Source organism: Cnephaeus nilssonii (genome assembly GCF_951640355.1).
Source record: "Cnephaeus nilssonii genome assembly, chromosome: 18".
Classification (NCBI taxonomy): domain Eukaryota; kingdom Metazoa; phylum Chordata; class Mammalia; order Chiroptera; family Vespertilionidae; genus Cnephaeus; species Cnephaeus nilssonii.
In genome coordinates, this window is record NC_137089.1 from 29850559 (window position 1) to 29878478 (window position 27920).

A 27920-nucleotide genomic window follows, 5' to 3' on the forward strand; every position below is an offset into this window, starting at 1 on the left:
TTGTTTAATTTAATGTCAAAATAGATTTGGGTTCTACTTTCTCTTTTAGTTTATGAAGTGGATTTTGTATTCAAGTTATTTATCTTATGCAGGTGTCTATGAATACTAGAAATAAAATTAAAATTAAAAAGAAAAAGAAAAAACATCAAAAGAAGTACTTAGATGAGATGATAAGAGAATCTTGGAGACAAGAATATGAAGAAGATGACATTTTGGCCTCAGATGATCCATCTTCAGTTGAACAGGATGAGAATACCAGAACACGTCAACTTCAACCCAAAAAAGACATTGAAACTGAAAGCCTTTCTATTGAAAATACATTATCGCCAAAGCTAGAAATTACAGAGAAATGGGAAAAGTACTGGAATGAATATGGTGGAGGACTACTATGGCAAAGCTGGCAAGAAAAACATTCAGATCAAACACTGTGTTCCGAACCTTGGAACGTTCCTGATACCAAGGAAGAATGGGAACAACATTATAGTCAACTTTATTGGTATTATCTGGAACAATTTAAGTATTGGGAAGCTCAGGGTTGGACTTTTGATGCCTCACAAAACTGTGGTACAAGTATGTGTGGGTCTAAAACAGAAGTTGACAACGAGAAAGATGAAAATTGCATGAAAGCAGACTTACTTTCTTTTCCATCTTCATCAATAGATTGTAAAAGCTCTAATTCAAGTGAAAAAGATCATAATGAACTACTTGATGGAATTAGTAATATATGTCTGCATTCAGGGGAACTAGAAGAGAGCCAGTTAGAGTCGTCTGTAAGTTCTGATGGCCATCAGTGGCTAAGTGAAGTTAACAGCAGAAGAGAATGCCCTTCTTCAGGCCAAAGGGAACCATGTAATGGAGGAGCCAGGGAAAGCAACTTGTCAGGGAACAGCGCAAATCAACCAGCTCAAGGTAAGACTGACCAAGATTTATCCTACTAAATAACAGTTAATGCCCTAACCAGTTTGGCTCAGTGGATAGAGCATCGGCCTGCGGACTGAAGGGTCCCAGGTTCGATTCCGGTCAAGAGCATGTGCCTTGGTTGCGGGCACATCCCCAGTAGAAGTGTGCAGGAGGCAGCTGATTGATGTTTCTCTCTCATCAATGTTTCTAACTCTCTATCCTTCTCCCTTCTTCTGTGTAAAAAATCAATTAAATATATTTTAATAAATAAATAAATAAATAACAGTTAACTAAATGAACCTATTAAGAAAAATAACACTAATCCTTTATGGTAGAGTTAAGTAGTGCAAACTACATTTTATAGTGTACTGAAATTATTCAGTACATCTTATTTTTATATCCCTTTTATATAAATAAAAGTTGTTTATTACCCTTTTATATAAATAAAAGTCATTACCCTTTTATATAAATAAAAAAGAATATTTTCAGAGAGTTCTCAAAAGTATCATTCCTTTCTCTTATACCTGGTGGCCAGTGAATTAAAACTTGGAAATTCCTTTCTAATTAAATTAGAACTCTTAATTTAGAGTGAGCTTGGAATGTCCAAGTTTCTCTAGAGCAAATGAGTTTCTAAGGCATGTTAAAGAGTGGTTGAGAGCACATGTTTGACATTAGGCCAATCTGAATGAGAGTCATATCTGGGATTCAGTTGGGACAATGAAGTCTTGCTAGAAAGATAATTTAAACAGGGCATGATGTTAATTTATAACTAGAAGGGTTGATTTCAGGACTCTCATAAAATATTCAGGATATGGAACTTGGTTGATTCCTGCCTAAGTGATTATAAAAAAAAATTCATCATCATGCAGACTGGTGCTACTCTAAGGACTAAAGAAAGCAGTAAAAGAAGTGTGTTTAAAAAAAGGTACAATAAGGTGGATAAGAATGCTCTTGCCTAGGGAGCAGGGTACTACCAATTGATGGCACCGAGAAAATGGAAATTTTTATAACTTTTGGGTTATCTTGGCATCCTTGATGTTTGATACCAAAAAAGTCTGGTTCGTAGGGATTTCCTTCTCATACTTACTCCTATATGACCTGCTTTGTTCATCCCAGGTCACTGATCTTCATCTAGTTGAGAGTTACTCAACAACCCTATTGATTGATCGATTTCTTTTCTCTGTACTCTTGAAATGGAGCTTAACTTTAGTGCAATATTCTCATTCCTTTCGATTTTGCTGTTGTAATCCTTTTTATGTGATTACCTTATATTAATCTTTGATAGTCTTCAAACCTCACAGATTCTGCCTTCTCTTGCCTGTTTCCTAAACTGTGCGTATAAATTGACCATTTCTATGACCTGTTCCCTATTGCCCATTTCTGTAATTAGCTCCAGTGTGATGGGCTAATTACAGAATTCTAGATTTTAATTTGTTTTAGGTACTCGCTTGAGATCAAAACATAAGGTAAACAGGGTGAGGCAAAAGTAGGCTTATAGTTGTTCATATGGAAAATAATACAATAATTAATAAATGATAATAAAAGGATAAACTGTGTTTTGTGTACTCACAATTGTAAACCTACTTTTGCCCTACCCTGCATATTGCATTTTTTTATGTTTTCTACTGTTTGTGGTTGGGTGTTCTCCTGAAATAGTCTGTCCCCACATAGTCAAAGCTTCCCACTGTCTACATTGCAGATACCTCTCCACTTCTATTCTCACCCACCTACTTTGTTCCAGTCTGAAGAAATAGAGAACAAGGACAGTCATGTACCTCAGTTGGAGCCACAAAAAGTTATACTCTTTTTAAGTGGTGGTGTTTGTCTTTGTTACCTCCATTATTACTTTAAGAGCTATGTTAGAGACAATTAAATGTATTTACTTCTTAAGAAAGAGCACTTTTTAATCAATGTGATCATGACATCTTTAGAGTCATTTAGATTAAAATTTCATCAAAATGTGATAGCTAATAGCTATGACAAAGGTAACTTTGTGGAATAATTTGTGTAGAGTTAGATAGCTGTCAGGAAAAAGTAGTTTTTGTTCACTTTTTAAGTAGCTAAATCATGGAAACTTTTAAACATTAATAGACATAGCTCCAATTTTTTTTATGTTCAGATCCTGCATATAGATACACAGAATAGGTGTCTTATATACATGCACAGTTCATTGCAGAAAAGGCACTGAAATATTTTGATTGCCTTTGTAAATGGCATGAGAGTTGTCAAACCAAGGGGAGACATCCACAGTAATAATCTGCCTCTTTAGATTCACAGAAGTCTTCAGAAGCAGACACAATTCAAGAAAGACCACCTCCCAACAAGATGGATGGAGATGAGAGTGAAGAAGATCCATCTGAACATAAGCCAAGCAAACTCAAGAGGAGGCAAGTTGCATGGTACCTTCTTTCTAGAATGTGTTAGCATAAGCCACTCTCTCCACTAGTGAGTAGTTATCAAGTACTGTGACATTTCAGCACTGGGAGGAGAAGAGACAAGACCCTGGGCTTTGGAGCATGGTCAAATCCCAACTCTGCCTCTTCAATTCTGCCACAATTTCTTAGCTATAAAGTAGAACTGATGCCTCTTCTGTGAGATCATTGGGAAGCTGGAACTAGCATATAATACCCTATATAATAAAGAGGTGATATGCAAATTGACTGTCACACCCTCACAAGATGGCTGCCTACGACCAGGCCAGCAGGGGGTTAGTGAGGGATGACCAAACGACTGAAAAAGCAGGCTGCATGGGGTGACCAGGCCAACAGGGGGGTTAGCGAGGGACAACCAAACGACTGAACAAGCAGGCTGCGTGGGGCGACCAGGCCGGCAGGGGGCGATTAGAGAGGGACGACCAAACGACTGAACAGCAGGCTGCATGGGGCAACCAGGCCGGCATGGGGGGTCAGTTAGGGGCAATCAGGCAGGCACACAGAGGTAGTGAGGGGCAATCAGGTCGGCAGGGGCGGGCAGTTAGGGGTGACCAGGCAGGCAGGCAGGGGAGCGATTAGGAGCCAGCGATCCAGGATTGTGAAAGGGATGTTCGACTGCCGGTTTAGGCCTGATCCCTGGGCCTCTAGTACTAATATATTAGTAGCTATCAATGAATGGTAGCTATTAACTAGTAATATATAAGTAGGTACAGTCTATCTTTCTGAGGAATTTCTAATGTTTTTCCCAAAAGTCTGGGAATAATTATAGGATTTTATTGCTAAAATGCTCCTCAGATACATCAAATCTAGTGCTCTCATTCTATATCGATAGGAATACTACGACAAAGATAAATACTTTGCCCAGAGTTAGGTAGAGATAATGCCAGCTCCAAAACTAGAGCCCAGTCCATCTTCTTCGAAGACAGGACTGTTTCTAGTGTACCACTGATACATGTAATTAAACAAGTAGAGAATAATGTCAGGTAAAACATGGTCAAATACCAATGCTGTGAAATACAAGAAAAGGATGGACATTACAGAATTTGGATGTTAGCTGGGCACATTTCATTCCTATGACAGGATATGAAGTGCTCCACATAAGACTTCTGTGTTCCATATAGTTTCTAGAAAAACAGTGAGCACGCTTTAGAGGCTCAACAACTTAGTACATAAAAGCATACCTCTCTTTGTTCCTTCTACATGGTAGACATTGCATGTTAATTCCTCCATTAGCTCTTGCTAGTTCCTGAAGGCAGACTGTATGTACTTATATTCCTAGAACCTAATAGGTCCTCCATAAATATTCAGTGAGCATAATTTCATTTGTAAGAATAATCTCTCGCCATTACTGTTGCTCAGTTAGTAGGGAGTATTAGAATTATCTCCCATAAATGGATGATCCTGAGTTACTTAATACCACTTGTATCACAACCTGATTCTTCTTAACAATATTTTTTTTTCTTTTGTAATTTTTTGGTTGGGTTGATATTTTTCAAATGTTTCCTTGTTTGTTTTTCAGAAAAACCTCTGGAGAAAACACTCTAGGAGATTAGTTTAAGGCTGCAGCTTTTAACTGGTATTTTTTCAAAGGAAAATGGAAAGATAGCATGTTCAGGAATAGAGATAATTACTTGACAGGGTTTAAGTTTTGAGTGCTTATTACTGTGTTCCAAATACTGCTTGGTACTTTTTCTCATTTGGAAAATCCTGATTAAAATACTGTTTTTCCTGTTTTCCTAAGACCTACTTTATGACTGTATATATACATACATTACTTCCTTTGTGAATTATGGTCGATAGTTGTAAAGGGAAAGTTTGCATAGGTTGACTATATGTGCTTTTGATATTTGCCTGAACGGGTGGGCTCTGGAGATAATGGCTTATCACCTTTTGTTTATTTGTTTAGCCATGAGCTGGACATCGATGAAAATCCAGATTCAGACTTTGATGACAATGGTTCCCTTCTAGGATTCAACCATGGCTCCGGACAAAAGTAATTATACATAAATGCTGTTGTCCTTAAATCTTAACCACTTCAGTTATCTTAAAGCTCTCTGATATTCAATAGCTAATAATGAGTATGTAGCTTATATCATTTGAGATGTTGCAGTTAAAACACTAGCCTTTCTTGCTTGTAAGAATTATAGTCATCACCATACCTTTGATGTAGTCACATGTATTAACTCAGTTGCACTTCAAAGCAATCCAGTGTTGTTATTCCAATTTATAAATACAGTAACTGCAGCTTGCAGATTTTGACTCAGTCACGATCACATCATTTCTTGGAGAGAATGAGTTGAAGCCCAGCTCTTGAGATTCTAAGCATGGCTCTCTTCACCTAGTGTCTCACATAACTGTGTGTACATCTGAAGTGTGTAGCAAACATGCCATGAAAAGTTCCAATCTGCAGTAACCATTTTTCTTTTTTACTGTGAAAGCACTAAAACTCAAAACAAAACAGAAGTAACAAGTAAGAGTGAAACTTTTCTTCAAATCATTCCCCAGAGATAATGTAATAGTTGGCGTATATCCTTCCTAATTTTTCATGTATGTCTTTATGGTTATGTACATATACACACATTACTCCCTTTTTATAAAACAAAAAAAAATCATCCAATACATAATCTGCAGCTTGCTTTTTTCCCCTAAATAATGTGCCATCAACAGCCTGCTTTATCAGTACATTTACCTAGTCCTTCCATTAGGGCCTTGTGTTTAATCGATCATCCTGTATGTATAGCCAGGTTGCTTCCTAAGGCCTACTTTATGCCTTTGAAGTACCGCAGCTAAACTAATAGTTCATTCCTTCTTATTGCTAAGTAGTATGCCATTATATGGATGTATCATAGTTTGTTGAACCATTACCTATTGAAAGACATTTGGATTATGTGTGGTATTTCGTTATTACAAATAAAGCTGCTTTGAACTTTTGTGTACAGAAAGTATTAATGTTCCCTGGGATTAAAGGCCCAAGCATTAAATATAAGGAAATTGAAGAGTTTATTGCCTATGACATGAAGACTGAACTGAGTAGTTAAAGCACACTAAAGACCTAACCATTTTGCTATTTCTTTATTACATTATACTGTGTAGGTTCTGCTTTCTGCTCTACTTAAATCTGTTGATATTTCCAACTTTGGTGTTTCACATTTACTTGAGAATTAACATACATACAAAACTCTACCTTAAACTGCATTTTAAACTTTATTTCATATTTAGGAAAATGAAATTACAGTAGTGGCTGCTAATAGAAAAATAGTGAAAGTTGTTAGTTTTCTTTTCTTTTCATATAAAGAAACAAACTCATAAAACTTAATATTTGAGTCCACTTCTTTTGATTTGGTCCCAGATATGGTGGAATTTCACATTTCAGTCATAGACGGGTCAGATATCTACAGAAGAATGTGAAGTATAAGTCAAAGTTCTTGGACATGAGAAGACAAATAAATTTGAAAAATAAACACACTTTCTTTACTGAAGACACAGAAAAAACATGTTTTAAGAAAAGCAAAACTTTGAGTAAGGTATGTATAGATTTTGTTTTTATTTACAGATGGAATTTCATTTTGTGAGCTTGGCTCTTAACATTTTTGTTTTCAAATGGGAACCCTGTTTCTACCAGATATAAGGGCACCTGAGGTTCTTTTCTACTTGCTTTCTAAAGACATGTATTGTGTGAAATAAATTTGGAAAAGATTAAGTTGGGGGTAATATGAAAAGGGGATGTTTTGAAAGCTACAAAGTAGTAGAGAGAGTCTGGGAAGATAAATAGATAAAATTGCCTTGTGTATGTACTAACAGACAGTGGAAATTGCTCATCTGTTTTAGGCTAAGTAGGACCCCAGAAGTCCAGTGTCTGATACAACTTTTATAGTAATCCTTAATTTTGAGGTCACCTAAATGTGATCAATTAAACTTTGTGCTAACAAGTTCATCCTAATGACATGAGACTCAAGGCTAATCTGGTGATTCATATTGTTAACTAGAATAGTCATATCCCCTGTCTTGGACTTTGCTGTACTTGTCGTCCAACTACCTGGAAAACAAAAGTAATTAAAATTGCTTTTGCTTGGTTTTGATGATTGGTTCTTACCCATTATAGAAAAAAGGGGAAAAAAAAAGAAACACTTTCTATTGAGCAGAACCTTGTATCAGCCACATCTCCAGCAGTTCTTTTAAGTCAACAGAACAAAATCTCAGACCCCATATATTTGTTTTTTCCCTACTGTACATTACCCTTCTTAACTTCTGTATTCTTCCAAAACATACTACAATTTTATAGCTGGTTTTATTTTTTATGTATTTCAGATTGTTTGGCTGCTGGTGATATTTTAATATTTTACTGACCCTAGTTATGTCTGGAACAGATTTCCAGTATCGGCTCAATTGATCCTATAGGAATTTTTTAATGTATTAGATGTGATAGCCCCCATATACAGTATGCATCTGTAGATGAAAAGCAGAAACCTAACTGCTAAGTTTTACCCTCGGGGGTGGGGGAGGGGCTGTTGTGTCCTTAGATACCTGATTGATGTACAGGCACAGTCCTCTCAAAGGAAGATTCTGGGTCGTTGTCTATGCCCATCTTCTGTCCATGACTCTTGTTCTAATTTCCTAACTTACAGGAAGGTCATGAAGATCTGTTATGAAGAATGTTTTTGTTACAGAAGTTAACAAGAAAGTATATGTCATCTGACCTTAAACCTTGTTAACATTTCATAGAAGAAACTTAATTTATAGGAATCATTTTACTGACTCTACTGCTTCAGTAAAAGGCAGTTTGCATCCTTTCCAAGATAGCACTGCCTTTATTCTTATAGACACAAAACCTTTTTAGAGTTCATCTTTGTTGCTGAGGACCACTTAACATAGATAATAGCCTGGGTCTTGCAGAAAAACTAAAATTAGTGACTCAACAATAGGTAGGTACATTTGTAATGGTAACGTCACATAGTACAGTTATATTGTTAGAAGCCTTTATGGAAAGCTATTGTAAAAGCTCAACTTTATCCTCTTAATGTTAATGGATTATAGAAAGATCATAGTCTTGTGTGTGATCTGATATTTTCTTCATTTTAAAGAAGTCTTTAATAAGGTTATGGTATGTCCAGACAAGAAAATGCAATTAGCTTGGTATTACTTGCTCACATTAGCTGTATGATGCAGTGTACTTACCAGAGCTAATAATTGTGGTGCGGCTTGTCAATCAGGTCACAAATGGTAAAGCAGGTAGAAATATTCTGTGTAATTGGAGTTGGTTCATGCCTGTTAACATCTTACAATTTCAGGTAGAAAAATTTCTAAAATGGGTTAACGAACCAATGGATGAGGAAGCATCACAGGAGTCAGTTTCTCATGACGATGTGCAAGACGATTGCACAAGCAGTGATTCTGAGGAACAGGGAGTATCTGTTACCAAAGAGGATAAGCCACTGGAGATGAGCAATCCAGAGCCTGCAGAGGGTCATGCCTTATCTTCAGCTGGTGAACTTGAGACAGAAATAAATGAAGGGGACAGCACCGTAGCAGCTGTCACAGATAAGGAGGATTGTGTTGCTCAGGATATACCAGATTCTCTTCAGGTGGAAACTGAAGGTAAGAGTAAATATGCTTCAAATTGCTGGTGGGTTTACATATATTTTTTAAATGTTTTTCCCTAGTTTTCACTTATGAGTCATCTATACCTAAGGATTCACTGCTATTTATTTTTAAGTTGAGAGAAGGCATGTTAAGTAAATGTGCTAATGGCTATGGTTTGGCACCCAGAGTTCATTTCCCTCTTGACTGAACAGGCATGGTAAAATCAAAGATGAAGCATATGGCAAAACTGTGTTGAGTACCTCTGTCTATGCCATTCAGGTTGGTATCTGCCACTACACTCTGTCCCATGGCCTATAGGTGGCCAGACCATTTTATCCCTATTGAAATTTAGTATTGCCCTGGTTTTTGTTTTGATCATTCTTTTTTATTTTGTTATTTTTGTAGCGGTTGTGCATAGTGGTAATTTGTTTTTGGATGGTGCGTTGACATAAAGCATTTACAGTAGTTCACTATAATGAGTGGAGAACAGAGTAGCATTTTTACTTTATGCTCTTTTGTACTATTTGAATTTATTTTAAGCAAATGTTCTTTTATAATTTAAAAGATAATAATTGTATTTAGTGTTACATTGGGGCTTTATCAGGTAAAAATTTATATTTGAAATAATACTGTTTTATAGATGAGTTACTTTAGACTTGCCTAATGAAACAGTTAAATTTATTGTGATGATTTCTTTCTTAGGAATGAAATGAGATTTTTTTTCTGTTGAATGGAGCTAGTGACCCTGTTTTCTTTAATTTTGTAAATAGCTAATTTGAATCTTGTTTTGAGTGGGGGGAGGGGAGATAATGGATCTGTGATAACTGTCACATCCTTGACTTTCTAAACAGCATACTTAAGGTAGTTAAATTTTTTTATTAAGCAACTTTTTTGCACAACTTTTTTAATGTACAACTGGTGTTCATGTGGCAAGTGCAGATTTCTGAAATGCTTTCACGTGCCTTATTCTCATTTAATCTGTAAAGTACCCAATGAAGTAGGTGGAATTAGCTCCATTCTGTAAATGTGGAAAGTAAAAATAAAGCCCAGAGAAATTAAGAAATTTGTTTGAGGTCACATAGCCATAAGTGGCATAATGAGGACTCAGTACCAAGTTGTCTGACTCCTAAATCCCATTTTCCCACGCCGCGCTAATTCCCTATCACACTTGTCACAATGTTGTTAGTTTTCACCTGGGATGATACCACCATCTCAGGGGCATTTGGAAGACGGTGGTTGTTAAATGACCTGGGGAGTTTTGGCATTTGGTACTTTGGATTACTTAATATTGCACAATAAGGTTTGTTCACTCAAAATGTTAGTGTTCCCTCTCTTGAGAAGCTTGCTGCACTTTGCTGTTGATGAGACCATTAGCTACTTGCAGTGATCAGATGACTATAGTAAGACATGGTCCCATCTTTGAGGACCATTCAGATGTGATAGAGCTTTATTTGTCAACATCACTTTTTGTCATTATATTTAGCTATGAAAACACTCCTAATCTCAGAACTGAAACCAAATAAGCAAAAATTGTTTAAGAAAAAGTCAGGCTCTGAACGAGATATTTTTATACTAAGTGGAGCTAGTGACTCCTGTTTCAATTTCTCAGAGGCACTATGACTTCTAGGTCATGGCTGGGTTCAGAGGATGGATCTAGCTGAGAGTTGGAGTTAATTGGTCCTTGGGAAATTTTATTTTAAAGAAGGGAAGGGAAATGTTTGGATTTCTATAATTCACCAATGAAGCAGAGTCTTACCTAACAGAAGTAATAGCTTATATCCCTGTAATAGTATAGTATCTCCTAACAATCCTGTGAAGCAAATAGGTATAATACTACTCAGTCATTTATTCCTTTTGAGAAATTAAAAGTTGGCGCTTTGAGAGTGGTCCAAGCGTGGGAAGCCAGTAAGTAGCAAACGAGAGGCTGTAATCTAACGTCAGTGCTCTTTCCATTGTACCCTCCTGCTTCTCCAAGTGTGTGATTGCACACATGTTCTGGAGTTCAGTCCCACATTATGATTATTTGATGTGGCTGCACTTTTAGATAAATTCACCTGTGATTTCCTTTTTTCATAGTATGCATCTCTATTCTTTATATTCTTTTATTGTAGCTGAAATTAAAAAGAAGAAGAAGAAAAAGAAAAACAAGAACAGGAAGGTAATCAGTCTGCCTCCTGAAATAGCTGCTGTTCCTGAGCTGGCAAAATACTGGGCCCAGAGGTACCGGCTCTTCTCCCGTTTTGATGATGGAATTAAATTGGACAAAGGTAAAGTATATATAATTTTGAACTTTAATTTGAAATAATTTTAAACTTATAGAAAAGTTGTAGGAGTAGCAGGAAATTTCTATATCCCCTTTACCCAGACTCAGATGTTTCTTAACCTTTTGCCACATTTGCTTTATCATTTTGTTTGTGTGTGTGTTTCTGATCCAGTTGCCCCTATTCCTTAATACTTGAGTGTGTATTTTCTAAGAACAAAGGATATGTTTATGTGACAGTGGTAAAGTTATAAATTTAACATTGTTACAGAATTGTAATCTACAGTCCATACTCCAGTTTTATCCATTATTCTAACTAATGTCCTTTATAGCATTTTTTTTCCTTCCAACATAGAGTCGTGTATTGCAGTTAGTTTAATGTTTCTTTGATTTTCTTTAATCTGGAATAGTTGCTTGGCCTTTTTTTATCTTTCAGGAATTTGATGTTTTCCAAAGAATAACAGCCAGTTAATGTCTACAATGTCTCAATTTGGGTATATGTGTGTTTTTAAAACTTCAGACTCAGGTTTAATCTATATTTAGGAATTGGTAGATTATTAAGCAGAACATCTGATGAAGAAATATCTAGTGCAGAAACATGTATTGTAATGAATTGACACTGGAAACTTTGAATTCTTTTTCAAGTTTTCCTGCCCTTACTTTGAACAGCTTACTTAACTCAGTTCTGAAAATTGATGTTTATTTTCATTTTAGAACTACTTAAATTAGGTGTTCATTAACTGTCAAAATCAGGAATTCTTGATCACTGGTGGAATTTCAGGGGTCTGTGAACCTCTTGTAATTATTTACAAAAAAAATTACATATTTTAAAAAGTGCAGAGGAGTTTGTTAGGAGAAATATGGCTAGATAAAAGCTTTTAATTCTGTAAAAGTAGTTGATATTTTTATTATTCCAGCAATGAGGAGCCATTTAAAGTTTTGCTAAAGAAAAGAAACAGGAGAATTGGTGCATCATTTTGTTCAGGGAAATATCTTCCTTAAAAATGCGAATTTCTGCCGAGACCGGTTTGGCTCAGTGGATAGAGCGTCGGCCTGTGGACTCAAGGGTCCCAGGTTCGATTCCGGTCAGGGGCGTGTGCCTTGGTTGCGGGCACGTCCCCAGTGGGAGGTGTGCAGGAGGCAGCTGATCGATGTTTCTCTCTCGTCGATGTTTCTAGCTCTCTGTCCCTCTCTCTTCCTCTCTGTGAAAAATCAATAAAATATATTTTTAAAAAAATGCGAATTTCTCCTATTGTGAAAGAAAGAGGGTATTATCCTCTTCCCTCTGGAGTGGTCATGGGACATGGGACCTCATTTCTGAAAACTATGAGGGTTCTGCTATTCCTACAGCTTTGCGGCCTTTTGCTGTCAGCTTCTTGCTTTTCCTGGCCCTTTAGAAATGTTTGAATTTTTCCAAAATGTCCAGTACAAGTCTGGTTCATGGGTTCCCCATTAGGAATGAAGTCATTGGGAAACTCTGTGGAATTTTGGTAGTTGGCCTATTAGTATGGCTGACTTTACATTTTCCATAGCAGATACTCAGTAGTTAATTCTTCATACATAAAAATAGGAATTGCATTCAGTTATTGGTGATATATTGCCAAAGAATCAGGCCAGAATTAAAATAGTTGCTTTCTTTGGGAATGGGAATGCTGCAGTTCCTATTTATAACAAGCTTTGTAGAACTTTTCTTTAAAACTAGGTTATTTATAGTTTTTTGAAAAGAGAAAGAAGGTGGGGTTTTTTAAGTATATATTATATAGTAATGATTGTTATGTTCATGCTTGACTCGGCTTCTTGAAATTGAACATCTTAGCACAAATACTCTTCCTTCGCAGAGGGCTGGTTCTCAGTTACACCTGAGAAGATTGCTGAACACATTGCCGGCCGGGTCAGTCAGTCCTTCGAGTGCGACATTGTTGTGGATGCATTTTGTGGAGTCGGAGGAAATACCATTCAGTTTGCCTTAACTGGAAAGAGAGGTAATTAGCCATCAATGGAAGAAAAGTAAATTATATTCCGTTTATTCAGTAAATGTTGCATTTTCCTTCAGTTTATCTTTGCTGACATTTAATATGTAAATAATTTAATGCCAAATATTTAAAATAATAATAAATAGCTAGCATATATTAAGCATACACTTTGTATCATACAGGTGTAAGTGCTTAGTGTGTATTTATTTAGTCAACAATCTTGTTAAGTGTATCTTTTACTATCTGCCTTTCACAGATAAACAGAAATAAAGAGATGAAGTTTGGTAGAGCCAAGATTATAACATTATATAAAAATATTAAAATGGGGAGACTATTCTTTAGAAGAAGAGTAGACAGGGAATCCCAGCTTTGTCATTCACTATTGTTATGGACATTGCTTAACCTTAATTTAAAGGTGACGTGAACTTGAGATATCCTCTGTGATAACCTTTCACCTTTAACATTCTGTGACACTAAACAGCTTTTAAATATTAGATCATCCTCAGGGTAGCTTGACTTTGGAATCACAAAAAAGAAACTCTCCAATACTATATATCTGCCAGGAATTGTGTTGAGTAGGTAATACGTGTGCTGTTTCTCAAAGAAGAGGGGCTTCAGGAAAATGAACAGTCTGCCCACATTGACATGGCTGAGTCCTGAAGCCAGGACTTTAAAGTGCAGAATAATGTGACATTTTAGGGGCATCAGTCATACTCTGAATATGCTTTCCGGCTACCCCAATGTCTTTATATTCTACAGATAGCTTCCATTTTAGTCAATTTCAGTTGAGTCTCATTAACTTACATAAAGTTTTTAATGTTAACTAGGAAAGCATATGATTCTGAAAAGGATAATTTAAACGCTAGGAAGTGATGAAGTGAAACTCAGCATTGGTTTTTAAGACGAGTGCTGATGAACTGTGGCCCTTATGCAATCACTCCTATGCTCCAGAGCATAACATTTGCTGACTTTGCATGGTCTCCTAAGAGAAAGCTGTTTTCATATTTACTAGAATAGTTATTATTTTCTTGTTTTCCCTGAATTCACTATTTACCTTTATTACCCCTATCTTCACTCAAGTAGTTGCTATCTGCATATACCCAACTGAATGCTTCATTTCCTAGTTAATGTACAAACACAACAGGAAAGCACAATACCACCTCTTTCCAGTAACAAGTAAAGACAAATAACTGTTCATGTAGTCTACATTCTAAACTTAGAGAATTCTCAAAGTTTTGTGTTTTGCTGTTTCTTAAAGATTTCTTTTTCCCTTTCCAGTAATTCCGTATTGGTGCTGCCCAAAAGAATTTTCTGTGACTATGGAAATGTATGTCTGCATTGTCCCAGTGTGATAGCCACGAGTCACAAGTAGCTATTGAGCATTTGAAATGTGGCATTGTGACTGAGGTTCTAAATTCTTAATATTATTTCATTTTAATAATTTAAAGGTAATAGCCACATGTGGCTGGTGGCTACCTTTATTCGACAGTGCAGTTCTATACAGTATCATCCAACGTTTGTCAGCATTTCAGTTATGTGAGCAAATTGAATGCTTGCATTCTGTTAGGCCTGAAAATAAAGTCTGCCTTCAAAGGAAGTCATAAAAACATGAATATTAATTAAATATATTTGATGTTGAAAGTCATTTTTTCTGTTGAATTTTTGGTGTTGTCAGCATATCTTTCCATCTGTCTCTACTATCAGTGTAGCAGATTGAGCAGCTGAAAAGGACGATTTTATCTTTTTCCTTATAAATATGAATGTTAGTTTATATGGAACAGGAAAAAATAGCATATAAACGCATGATTTTGCAAGATATAATTTGTGCCTGTATTCATTGTTCAAGTGCATTATTTCTCAAAAGTGTTAACAAATTTTGAAATCACCATGTTCTGGAAAACAGCTCTGTTTCCTTCACGACCATGGTGTACGCATCAGGGTTCCACTTAGTCCTTCCAGGTACCAAATAGTGCCACTGGTGCACGCACATGTGCACTCACTGCAAGATGTAAGTGAGCTAAACTTACCTTACGTTTGCATTGCTAATTATGAGATTGCAGTCAATTAAGTGAAAGCCGATTTGATGAAAACATAAGGTCGTCTGTTCTTTCTACCTAAAATGTCCCATTAAACATCATCAGCAGACTTTCTTACCTTTCTTAAGTTGACAAAAGAGGTTTGCCAATATTTGTTTTATTTTGCTTTTCTGTAGAAGCTGTCAAATTCGGTGGTTGTCTCATTTTGAGGAGATTGGTCTTTTATGAAATCTTAGCATTTATAGGCTTTATATACTGTCAGGTACCTTTCTAAGTGTTTGCTACTCAGCCTGTACCTGGCACAGAACACAGTGCTGACCACCTATTTGGCTCTCAGTAGATAACTAGTGGCAACTATCTAGTATATGAGGCCAGACCTCGCTTGGTCTGTAAAAAAATATTCTTGTACATTAAATAAATACACGGATCAGAAGATGAAGTATTCTCCTAATACTAACTGCTAATCAATATCATTTGACTCATCTTTCCTGATCCCATTTTTAGTGATTGCCATTGATATTGATCCTGTTAAGATTGATCTTGCTCGCAATAATGCAGAAGTATATGGGATAGCAGACAAAGTCGAGTTCATCTGCGGAGACTTCCTGCTGCTGGCTCCTCAGTTAAAGGCCGACGTGGTATTCCTCAGCCCCCCTTGGGGAGGGCCAGACTACGCGACTGCAGAGACCTTTGACATTAGGACAATGATGTCTCCTGATGGATATCCTTTGAAAGTCCTAAGAGTTTACTCAAACAGTGGTTGTGGAGAGGAAGGGGTGGGTGTGTGTTTGAGAGAGAAATTCGTGAAGAGGAGAGAAGCTAATAGCATTTAATAGATCCTAGTTTGTTTTCCATAAAAAGCAGGTGTGTAAAAATTAACTGGTGATGGATCTCCAAAAGTTATAGCAAATGTGAAGTATATTCCTTTGGTTACTCTCCACTGTTACTATTACAAAACAAGAACTAGAGAGCATTGATTATTTGGAATTACTATCTGGAAATTGGGAATTTCCTGGAGACCTGTCCCTAAAGTCTGGGCGACTATCCCTTAGCTATTCTTCCACTCACACTTTTGCTAATTCTCTGTGTGTCTTCACATTTTTCCTGTTACTCTTCCAAGATACTGAAGCAAGCTCTTATTTCATAAAGAATAGCATTTATATTGTTTGTCCCTTTATCTCTTTTCTCCAGAGGAATCTTCCCTTTCACTCTTAACAGGACACATGTTCCTCAATTGCTAATTAAAGTTTAGAATGTGGACTACATGAACAGTTATTTGTCTTTGCTCGTTAATGGAAAGAGGTGGTATGGTGCTTTCCTGTTCTGTTTGTACATTAACTAGGGAAGGACAGGAAGAGAAAGAGTGATGTGTATTTTCAGACTTTGTTGCCTACCACTAGGATAAATGAAAAATAGGTTTAATTTCTGCCCTGGCCGGGGGTGGCTCAGTTGGTTGGAATGTTGTCCCCTACACTAAAAAAATAATAAAAAGGTTGCAGGTTCGATTCCCAGTAAGGGCACATTCCTAGGATGAAGCTTCGATCTCCCATCACAGTGTGTACAGGAGGCAACCCATGTTTCTCTTCCCCGCCCCCTTTCTCTCTTTAAAAAAAATAAAAATAAATCCTTGGATAAGGGTTAAAAAATGGGCCCTGGCCCATGTGGCTCAGTTGGTTGGAGTGTCATCCCATACACTGGAAGCTGGTGGGTTCCGTTCCTAGTCGGTGTACTTACCCAGGTTGTGGGTTCAATCCCCGGTCAGAACGCATGCAGGAAGCAACTGATCAATGTTCCTCTCATATCTATGTTTCTCTTTCTTTCTCTCCTCCCCCTTTCTCTCTCTAAAATCAATTTTTAAAAATAGGTTTAACTTCTAACCTCTGACCTATGAAGAATAGTGTGCTGCTGAGTTACAAAATCAGCTACTTAATTCTCTTAGGCTTCATTAGAGGATTAAATGTGTGCCTTGCTATTACGTATTAAAATACATTTGGGTTATAAGTGAAGAACTTAATCTCTGATCAGAAATTAACTGCTGTTTTTGTCACTTTTCCTTAACTGTTGTCCACCTTTGAAATTTTCAGACTTTCTCAGAAGATCACTAATAACATTGTTTATTTTCTTCCAAGAAATGCTGATATTGACCAGGTAAGCCTTCACTGAAAAACTTCTATGAGCCTTTGACATAACTGTTACAAAAGAATGGGTAAAAAAAAAGATCCAGCGACTTGCTTTAATTGAGAATGTGTTTATAAGAAGTCACTGATTTTTTTCCTATTACTAGAAAACTGGGAGTGTTTGCCAGTTAAATCCATACCTATTTCATTCTCTCCTTCTCCACCGTTCCTGGAATACATACACAGAAACAGCATGCTGGGCTTTTAATTTTATGTCCTGAAAGAATGACTAAATGTGTTGTGTTCATATGCACACATCTAAATTAGTCACGATCTGTCTCTACTGACCCTACCTTGAGAATAGAAGTTTCAGGTATTCCTAAAAATAGTCAGCTAAATAGAAATATTCTATATAATAAAAGGGTAATATGCAAATTGACCCTAACAGTGGAACTACAGGGAACGACTGGTCGCTATGACACACACTAACCACCAGGGGGCAGACACTCAACGCAGGAGCTGCCCCCTGGTGGTCAGTGCACTCCCACAGGGGGAGTTCCGCTCAGGCACAAACCAGGCTGAGGGCTGCGAGTGCAGCGGCTGTGGCGAAAACCTCTCCCACGTCCTCGGCAGCGCCAACGCTGTCCTACTGCAGCTTAAGCTGTTAGTCGGACAGCCCCTGAGGGCTCCCGGGCTGCCAGAGGGATGTCTGACTGCCAGCTTAGGCCCAATACCCCAGGGAGCGAGGGGTCCTGGACTGTGAGAGGGCACAGGCCGGGCGGAGGGACCCCCCGAGTGCATGAATTTTCATGCACCGGGCCTCTAGTAGACAGATAAAACCTTAGTTTGGCCAGGATCAATTTCAACTATTGTTTTGGAGGATAGGACACTTGACTAACATTAAGATGTCTTTATTCACTATTACCATAAGCATTTATTTTAATCGCGTGTTTTTTTCCCTGGTAGAATTGGATCTAGTATAACTGCCTCATAAAGATCTGATGATATCTTTATTTCGTGCTTTTGTTGAATTTTTTAATAAACACTTACTACATACTTCCTTGTGCTCTGCCTCTGTTAAATCTTTTGTCTTTCATATTTTAAGTTTTACTACAATGTTGCTAGGTGTGGGTTTGTTCTTTTCTCTCCTATTTGCTACTCTGAGAACTGACCCTATCAATCTGAGCTTTTTCATCTTATTCTAGAGAAATTATCTCTTTAGTTGTTCAACTATATTCTTCCTTACCATCTTGTTTCCTTTTTCTGGGACATCAGAGCTATATTTTCTAGTGTTCTGTCTCCTTTTTCTTTCTGAGAGATTACCTCAATCTGGTCTTCCAGCTAGCTAGTTCATTCTTCAGATATATACAGTCTAGCATCCATCTAATCATATTCTTTATACTTAATTATTTCTGCATCTTTGCTTTCATTTGCATTCTAATATTATTATTTAAAAGTTTAAATTCTTAACCTATTTTATCCTTCCTGCATACAGCTTGATAGAATTTATAATCCAGTTTGTTTTGCTTCCATGAAATACTTGTGACCCCCAGATATCTTCTGGGTATTGGCAATTCTCGAGTAATGCAAAAGGATAAAGGACAGGCCAGAATCCAGTGAGTGTCAAACTGGCTGCACTTTAGAATCACCAGGGACACTTGTAAAAAAACTGACTATGCAATCCCCACCCCAGAAATTGATATAATCGTTTTTAAAGCTCCCTTCATCCATTGTCACGTATAGCGTGTGTCAGCCCAGTGATAACTTCAAGGGATGCAGGTGGGGAAGCCCAGGTTGCTGACCCAAGCACCACAGGCTGCACTTACTTATCACACAACACTCTCAAGACATAGCTTCCCACTGACACCCTTCCGGAGTGGCTGGACAAAAGCAGCATTTAAAGATTGTACTCTTTAATCTTAGAGTGTAATTCATCAGCTCTAGGGATTCAGAGAAAGAGGCGTGAGAAGGCAGCTGCCAGGGTTAGTTCCCACCTGTTTCAGCTTCTCACAACAGAACGTCTTTTTAGACTGCCCTAACTTTACTCCTGAACATGGACCAGAGTTCACAGTCTCTGCAAGTGAGGCAGCATACGCTGTTTAGACAAGGCAAAGGTAATGGATAGGGAGGAGCCAAAGCAGGTCAAGTTTCTTGTTTGCCTTCTTCCTGTTTTACCTTCCCACAGGACCGACCTTCAGTCCTCTAGATACACATTATTCACGCCATCCCAGGTCTCCATAACTATTTTTTGTTTGGTGGTTTCCCCCTATTGTCTCCAGAGATACCTTATAGGAGTCAACGGTCATGCTAGTTCAGCATCTTCCTAGATTAAAGATAGGTGCATAAATAGTAATAATAAATAATGCAGCCTTCTCTTAAGAAAGGTAGAGCTTAAATACTCTGGCTTTCTGGTGGATGGTGTCAGGAAAGGCCCTGGATGATATAGCATGTAAACTGGACTTTAAAGTTAAAGACTGTAGGAGTTGAGGAGAAGGTGGCAAGACTGTCAATGACATGGAAGTGGGAATATGTGGGTAATATTTAGGTAATGGGCTAAAAAAAGAGAGTAAGAGTCAGGCAGACTGGAGTTTAGTCTCAGCCTTGTACTCACTGGCTTTCCGGTGATAGTTTTGAGGAATAAATGCAATCAGTGAGTAAAGCATTTATCATAGTACCTCTAACTCATAGATCCTCAGTAAAGTCTTGTGTCTGTTACTTAGAAGATACTATTATAAAATTGTGGAAAGAATGTAAATGTTACTAAGATTTTGAATAGGACCAACATGAAAAAATGACATGTTTTCTCTAAAGGGAAGAATAGATAGCTTTAATATTTCTGAAATGATAGAATTTAATTTATAAGCATACATCTCAGAATATAGATTTTTCTCTTCCTCCTATCAGAAACCAGATATACTTGCTTATACTGCACATATTCTCCTGTTAATTTGCTATATTTTCCCATCTTTGGTTTATCTGTTAGTCTTTGGAACACTGATTCTCGGCTGTCTGCAAATTAGAATTACCTGAGTGTGTTGTTTTTTTAGTAATAATGATAAAATGTACATAAAATTTACCATAAGTCATTTTTAAACATACAGTTCAGTGTCATTAAATACATTCACATTGTTGTGCAACCATCACCATTATCTCAGAACTTTACCTCATCTTCCCAAACTGAAACTGTGTCCTTTAAACACTAAATCCCCAATAGCCCCACCAACCTGTCCCTAACAACCACCATTCTACTTTCTGTTTCTATAAAATTTTGACTACTCTAGGTAACTCGTGTAAGTGGAATCATAAATATTTGTCCTTTTGTGTCTAGCTTATTTCACTTAGCATAATATCCTATAGGTTCATTCTTATTACAGCCTGTACTAGAATTTCCTTCCTTTTTAAGGCTGAGTAATATTCCATTGTTTGTAGATACTATATTTTGTCCATTCATTCATCAGTGGGCATTTTGGGTTGTTTCCACCTCTTTGCTGTTGCTAATAATGCTGTTGTGAACATGGGTATACAAATACCTATTCTAGTCTCTGCTTTCATTTCTTTTGGGCATATACTTAGGAGAGGAATTGCTAAATCGTAAGGTAATTCTGTGTTAAGTTTTTTGAGGAATCACCAGACTGTTCTCCACAGCAACTGAACCACTGCACATTCCCACCAGCGATTCAAAAGGGACCCAACTTCTCCACATTCTTGCTAATACTTGTTATTTTCTGGTGGTGATTGTTTGCTAAAGGCCATCCTAATGCACATGAAATGTTATCTCGTGGTTTTGACTTGCATTTCCCTAGTGACTAGTGATGTTGACCATCTTTTCATGTGCATGTATTCTGGATGTTAATCCCTTATCAGATATGTGCTTTGCCAGTATTTTCTCCTATTCCATAGGTTGCCTTTTTCTCTTGATAGTGTTCTTTGTCTCACAAAACTTTTTGATTTTGAGGAAGTTCTGTTTTATCTGTGTATTGCCTGTGCTTTTGATGTCATATCCAAGAAATGCTTGTCAAATTCATTGTCGTTTTCTTCTAGGAGTTTTACAGTTTTAGCTAAGTAGCTTTTTAAAACTACTGATAACCTGATCCACTGGGAAAGATTCTCTCTAATTTATTTTCTGGGATGAGGCCCAAGCATACATTCTTTAAAACTCCCCGAGTGATTGTAATGTGCTCCCAGAGTTGAGATTCTCTGAAAAGAGAAGAGTAAATAAAAGTTAACAAGCCTGAGCTCTTACTCTGTGGATTAGAAGATGAAATTAGATCTTGCAGCCTGTCATCTGTTTATGAGCCAGTGTGGGTAAACATTAGGCCTCTCAAATATTATATGCCGTACCAGTTACAAGAAAAAGCACTGTTCCTTGCTTCATGCACTTTTATAATAAATTTGATATTAAACCTAATAATATCTGCTACTCATATCTGTGACTCAGAACTGCATTCTAGATTCTCAGAGAAGGTTGAACCCATTGATTCCATAATTCTTATTTTTCTCATGTAAATATTATGCTCTATAACTAGTCTCATAAGAGGTTATGTGATTTTTATATTAAATACTAGAGGCCCAGTGCACGAAATTCGTGCACGGGGGGTGCCCCCCCCCCCCAGCCCAGCCTGCACCCTCTCCAATCTGGGACCCCTTGGGGGATGTCCGACTGCCAGTTTAGGCCTGACATCCCTCTCACAATCCTGGGCTGCTGGCTCCTAATCGCTCACCTGCCCGCCTGCCTGGTCGCCCCTAACTGCCCCCCCTGCTGGCCTGGTCACCCCTAACTGCCCCCTGCTGCCATCCAGGTAACCCCCAACTGCCCCCTCCCTGCCAGCCTGGTTGTTCTTAACTCCCCCCACCCCCCACCGGCCTGGTCACCCCCAACCAACTAACCCCCCTGCCGGCCTGGTCGCCCCCAACTTACCCTCCGCCCCCCCTGCCAGCCTGGTTGCCCCACGCAGACTGCTTGTTCAGTCGTTTGGTCATCCCTCACTAACCCCCCTGCCGGTCTGGTCATAGGCAGCCATCTTGTGAGGGTGTGACAGTCAATTTGCATATTACCGCTTTATATTAAATATTAGATGGGCTGATTTGGATGCTTGAATGACAATAGGAAATTTACTGTTTCTTATAAAAGTTACAGTAAGTAAACTTTTTTCTAAATTAACACTAACCCAGAATTTAACTTTTTCTCATTAACTGGTATTTTTCATTTACTTCCAAAAGCCTGCCAGAATTATGGTTGGTAGTTGATTCACGTTTCCTACCTCTAGAGGGAGTAATGACACTAGACAATAATAAAAGTAAAAAAGGAAACTTGAGCGTTATATTATTTGGTACTGAATTTGGATCAAATTACAGTGGGAAGTTAACTTTTCTTTTTTAAAATGAAGAAACTTTATATGTATTTTTTAAATAAGAGAAGAAACATTACTACAAGATTGAGAGAGAGCAGAGATACAGAAAAGTCAACTTTTTGTTAAGAAACATTTAGAATTTCACAACTACCTAAATTTAAAAGTGGGCCAGGTATCAAAGCTTATGTGTCTGCTATTTAAAATTCAGGCTGCATTTTCTCTATAGAAATGTCTATAAAGACCATTAATTTCCCATGCAGGGAGATTTGTACCTGGATAATATGTAGGGAGGTTACACTGAGTATGGATGCTATAAATATAATTTGTCAATCTTTTCATATAGGAGATGAGTCTAATTCTTTTCTGTATCTAGTAAAATATTTTTCTAGATCCCCTATTACCTTTATCTCTTATTCCCTTTATCTGTTTGAGGGTTATTCCAGGACATGTATCTCTTGTTATCTAAACTTTCACTATCAAACTCAAGCACTGAATGATTTAGAAATCATTTTGTAATCGGCTCTTTGGATGGAAGTTATATCTACCTGAAAACACTATAGAAATTTGGGAACTAATTAGATTCAATTCATAGAGCCCAATCTGGCTTTCCTTAATTAAATCACTATTTCAAGGAATGGGAGAATAGTACACTTAGGCTATATTTTAACTCATAGAACAATTATTCTGAAATAATTATTCTTTAGATATACTAGTCAAAATGCCTTTTATTAGTTAAAGACAAATTTATTTTTGCCCTTGTGAAAAATCATTGACATAGAGATGCTAAAACGGAAAATAAAATCATTATTCCTAGCCCTGGCTCGGTTGGAGCATCGTCCTGCACCAAAAGTTTGCAGGTTCGATTCCCTGTCAGGGCACATACCTAGGTTGCCGGTTTGATCCCAGTCTTCGAGCCCATATAGGAGGCAATCAATCGATATTTCTATCTCTTTCTTTCTTTCTTTCTCTCTTTCTCTTCCTCCCCCCCCCCCCCCAAACCTCCTCTTCCCTCCCTCCCAAAAAACATATCCTCAGATGAGGATTAAAATAATTTAAAAAATGTTTTCCTAACAATTGTCATTCTGAGACTAGTTGACTATTTTTAATTTCTAGTTTTACTTTATTACATTTTTTATTAGCAAATAGTGGAATGTACTCGTGCTTTTTATCATTATAAGAGGTACTGTGTTTGACTTCTGCTGTTTTTTATTTCTGTTGATAAACGGCCATCTCTTGTTTCCCTTTACTGGTGGGGTTGATGTTGACATGGTTACTGCATTGATGGGACAACTTTTTTCTTTTAAGAATACCATAGAATGACCTGTTGTTTCTTCCCTATTCCTATATCTGTGGCTTCTTTTCTGTGAGGAAGTTGAAATGCTTTAAAATACATCCTCATTGGGAATGCACAATAAATTTTTCCTCTCGTATATTATGTGTAGTACCACTGAGATTAGACCTTTTAGCCTCCCAACCAACTAGACCAGTGATAGCGAACCTATGACACACGTGTCAGCACTGACACGCGTAGCCATTTCTGATGACACGCGGCCGCATGCCGAGGATGAAACATTTGCTGCTCCTGAGGATGAAACATTTGCGACTAGAGTCTTGGAGTTAGTTTTTTCCTCAAAGTGGCACACTACCCAAGTTATGCTCAGTTTTTTGGCGAAGTTTGACACACCAAACTCAAAAGGTTGCCTGCCCATCACTGAACTAGACCAACAGCAGATCTCTTTGAGAAATACATTACAGTTTTACCGATTGCAGAGTTCATTACTGGAAAGCAGGTCTCCTGTTATTTTGGCATCTTTATTGAAAACTGTGTTCTGTTCAGTGACTCCAGGACTTCTCATGCATTCTTTCCCTTATTCCTCACTGCTACCTCGATATAACTCATGTCTGGTGATGTAATGATGGGTTAGAACCGTGGTCGGCAAACTGCAGCTCGTGAGCCACGTGCGGCTCTTTGGCCCCTTGAGTGTGGCTCTTCCACAAAAGACCACAGCCTGGGCAAGTCTATTTTGAAGAAGTGGCGTTAGAAGAAGTTTAAGTTTAAAAAATTTGGCTCTCAAAAGAAATTTCAATCGTGGTACTGTTGATATTTGGCTCTGTTGACTAATGAGTTTGCCGACCACTGGGTTAGAAGATAATATATTTGCTAGTTAATAGACCCAGGTTGGATGAAAAAAATGGGCTACAAAACGTTATCTGTATAGGAACTTAGATAAAGCATTGCTAGTTTGAAGCCTCCTGTTGATGTTAACTCTGTAGAGGTGGAGAGGGAGTGGTGCTTTTAGCTTCCTAATAAAGGGGTTGGTCACTATATTCTAGTAGGCCTCAAAAAGAGCAATCTATTTTACCCCAATAAAAAGGAGGGGGAGTAAAACCACACACACACACACACATACACACAAACAGGAACAAAAGGTTAAAGAGGTGGTCCAGGTTGGGAGAAAAGCAAGAGACCAGTTAGAGAAGGAAAAGGTAGTAGCAGAGACTAGAACTTGTGGGAGTATATCTGTGTTGCTCTATGATGGATTATTCCTAGTACCATGTAGCAGGCTCTCAGTAAATATTGTTGAATGAATGAGAGGGTAAGATGCCAAAGATAAGGTGAACAGGACAAAAGTGTTCAGGAAAGTGACTTACTCTTTAAATTTCTATCTTAATAAACCGATATTTGGGGAAGGTATGTTTGTTTTCTCTTCCTCTGACTTCTTTAGGTTCTGCCATTGGAGAGATTGGGTCAAATGCAGTAACATATCATGTGATCTTTCCCATAACGTCACAGTGTCTGAAGCAACAGGTATTTCTGCCAATAAATAGTGCATTAATACCTGGAAGTAAGAGTGAACATTTGAGATGCCTCATTATTTGAAGGACTTGAATAAAAAGCCAAGTCATCTTACTATTTGATGAAATTTATGAATGATTTATTTTGAAATCATGTTTGTATATATGTGACTTTCTTCTGTTCCTTTTTTTTTTTTTTAGGTGGCATCCTTAGCTGGGCCTGGAGGGCAAGTGGAAATAGAACAAAACTTTCTTAATAATAAACTGAAGACAATCACTGCTTATTTTGGAAACCTGATTCGAAAACCAGTCTCTGAATCATAACTGTGAGATGGTACAAGGACAGAAAGATCATGGAGCAGTCAGAACATTATTCAGAGACAATTGAAATTTCTTTCTCTATTCACTGATCTATTAAATCCATAGTCTTATATTACCATATAAAATGGAAAGTTACAGAAGATTAATGAGTATTAATGAAGTACTTAGAGATCTTTAAGTAATATTAACTGTGTATTATACACTAGAGGCCCGATGCTCGAAGATTCGTGCAAGAATGGGCCTTCCTTCCCCTGGCTGCCAGCACCGCCTTCGCTCCGGCCGGAGCCACCTTTTCGCTCCGGCCCGGAGGGGCTGGGGCATTGCGGAATGCTCGGCGCCTGTGCATGCAAATTAACCCTCCATCTTTGTTGTGTTAATTTGCATAGTCACTCCGGTTTGGCTGGTGGTGTCACAAAGATACGGTCAATTTGCATTTTACTCTTTTATTAATGTAGATTAGGATAGTAACTGTCTGATAGGGAAAAGGTAGGCTTTCTCTTATACTTAATGTCAGTCAGCATGTGTGTGTGTATATATGTGCCCATGTTTTTTTAAAAGATTTTATATATTTTGGTTTAATATGTGTGTGTGTGTGTGTGTGTGTGTGTGTGTGTGTGTGTGTAAACATCAATTGTGTTATGTTTAATAAAGAGGAGATACAAAGAAAACAATGAATGAGTTACAGAGTATCCACCCATTTAATAACCCCTGTTGAAATAAATAATGTTATACTTTTAGGGATAGAAACATAAACAGTACAGAATGGTACAAAATGAAAAGTAAAAATCTTCCACCCCCTTCCACTACCCTTCCTTCATCTATCTAAAGATAACAGTACTTTAAATTCCTTTGGAGGACAGAAAGGAATTGCAATAGACTCTGATACACTTTTTTCCCCTCATTGATGCACTGCTCGCTCCCTTCCCCACCCCCTCCGCCACCTTTTTTTTTCTTACTGTATTTTTTACTAGTATATCCTGGAGACCTGTCATGTCAGTACATACATACTGCTCTACCTTGTTCCTTTTATTAGCCATCTTGTATTTCATCTCCTGGATAAACTGTAATTTAACCAATTTCCTATTGATGGAAACTTGGGCTGTTTTGAGGTTTTTTGCAATTATCAACTGCTCTGTGCTGCGATTAGAGTGCATGTTTTCTTCTATTTCCCCGCTCTGGACATCATCAAGCACTTTAATTTTTGCCACCATCTGTGTCAGAAAAATGGTATCTTACTGTTTGTGAGTGTTTCCATAATTATGAATGAGTTTTGATAATATTTTCATACATTTGGTCTTTTTAATATAGTTTTCCCCTTTTAAACTGACTGCTCCTATCTTTTATTAATTTTTTATTTTTTGCCATACATAAAGTTTTCAATTTTATCAGTCTTTTTTCTTTGCTGCGTTTGGGTTTATGCCCTTTAGAAAGATCTTATCCACTTCCAGAATATAAATACATTTATCGCAATCTTTTTTCCAGAACTTTCTTGTTTTCATGTCTTTGCTCCACTTGGAATTTGCTTTTATTTTATAAAGTTGGTGTTTTCAAAATTTCTATTGCAAAAAAGAATGTGAAATATATTTTGTAATAAGCTTTATATTTTTTTCTATTAAAATGGCAAAGGAGGAAGAATATGTGTTCCTTTGTTATTCATCTAAAAATTGTGTTCATTCATTTTTACAAGTAGGTGAAGAAACAGGACTTCCTGGCTATTGGGAATCTGAGACCTTTATCTTTTAATAATACGAGCATGTTAAGCATTAAACAAAAGATGGTTTGGGCTAGAATGGAGCTGGAGGAATTGGAATAAATTGGGGGAATTTCCAGTAAGTACTGGAAAAAAGTAACTGTTAAGTGAAAAACACCTTTGTTGGAGAATAAAGAAACAATACTAATTTTAGTCTCTTGAAATTTTACAATGTAGGCCTGGTTACCTTGCAATACAGTAGCAATTGCCCTGGTCATTAAAGATTAAATTACTTTTTTTTTTTTTTTTGCAACATCAAAATCTGTCAATGTTCTGTTTTTATAATTTTTCATCAGGTAGCATTAGTGTATATATCATAAACATGTCACCATTTTTTAAATAATGTAGGCATTTGTCATGAACAGTTGTACCTGTGGCCTCTAGAACTCAAATGTGTCCTTACT

The 27920-nt window shown here is 37.3% G+C and overlaps 1 protein-coding gene across 4 annotated transcripts in view; it reads left to right on the forward strand.

Annotated features, from left to right (window-relative positions):
* Positions 1-27395, forward strand: part of TGS1 (trimethylguanosine synthase 1) — a gene marked incomplete at its 3' end in the record, with an annotated part of 32159 nt that extends 4764 nt beyond the window's left edge. Inside the window, exons 4-13 of one of the 4 annotated variants that reach the window (XM_079795980.1) lie at positions 93-909; positions 3170-3299; positions 5239-5325; positions 6682-6856; positions 8621-8927; positions 11024-11179; positions 13011-13154; positions 15686-15902; positions 17251-17329; positions 25647-27395. In XM_079795980.1, coding sequence (XP_079652106.1) covers positions 93-909; positions 3170-3299; positions 5239-5325; positions 6682-6856; positions 8621-8927; positions 11024-11179; positions 13011-13154; positions 15686-15902; positions 17251-17329; positions 25647-25769 — 2235 coding nt within the window. Of the gene's footprint in view, positions 1-92; positions 910-3169; positions 3300-5238; positions 5326-6681; positions 6857-8620; positions 8928-11023; positions 11180-13010; positions 13155-15685; positions 15903-17250; positions 17334-25646 lie in introns of those variants that run through there. The other 3 variants (XM_079795981.1, XM_079795982.1, XM_079795983.1) reach the window with 3 other exon arrangements.
* Between the last annotated feature and the right edge of the window lie 525 nt (positions 27396-27920).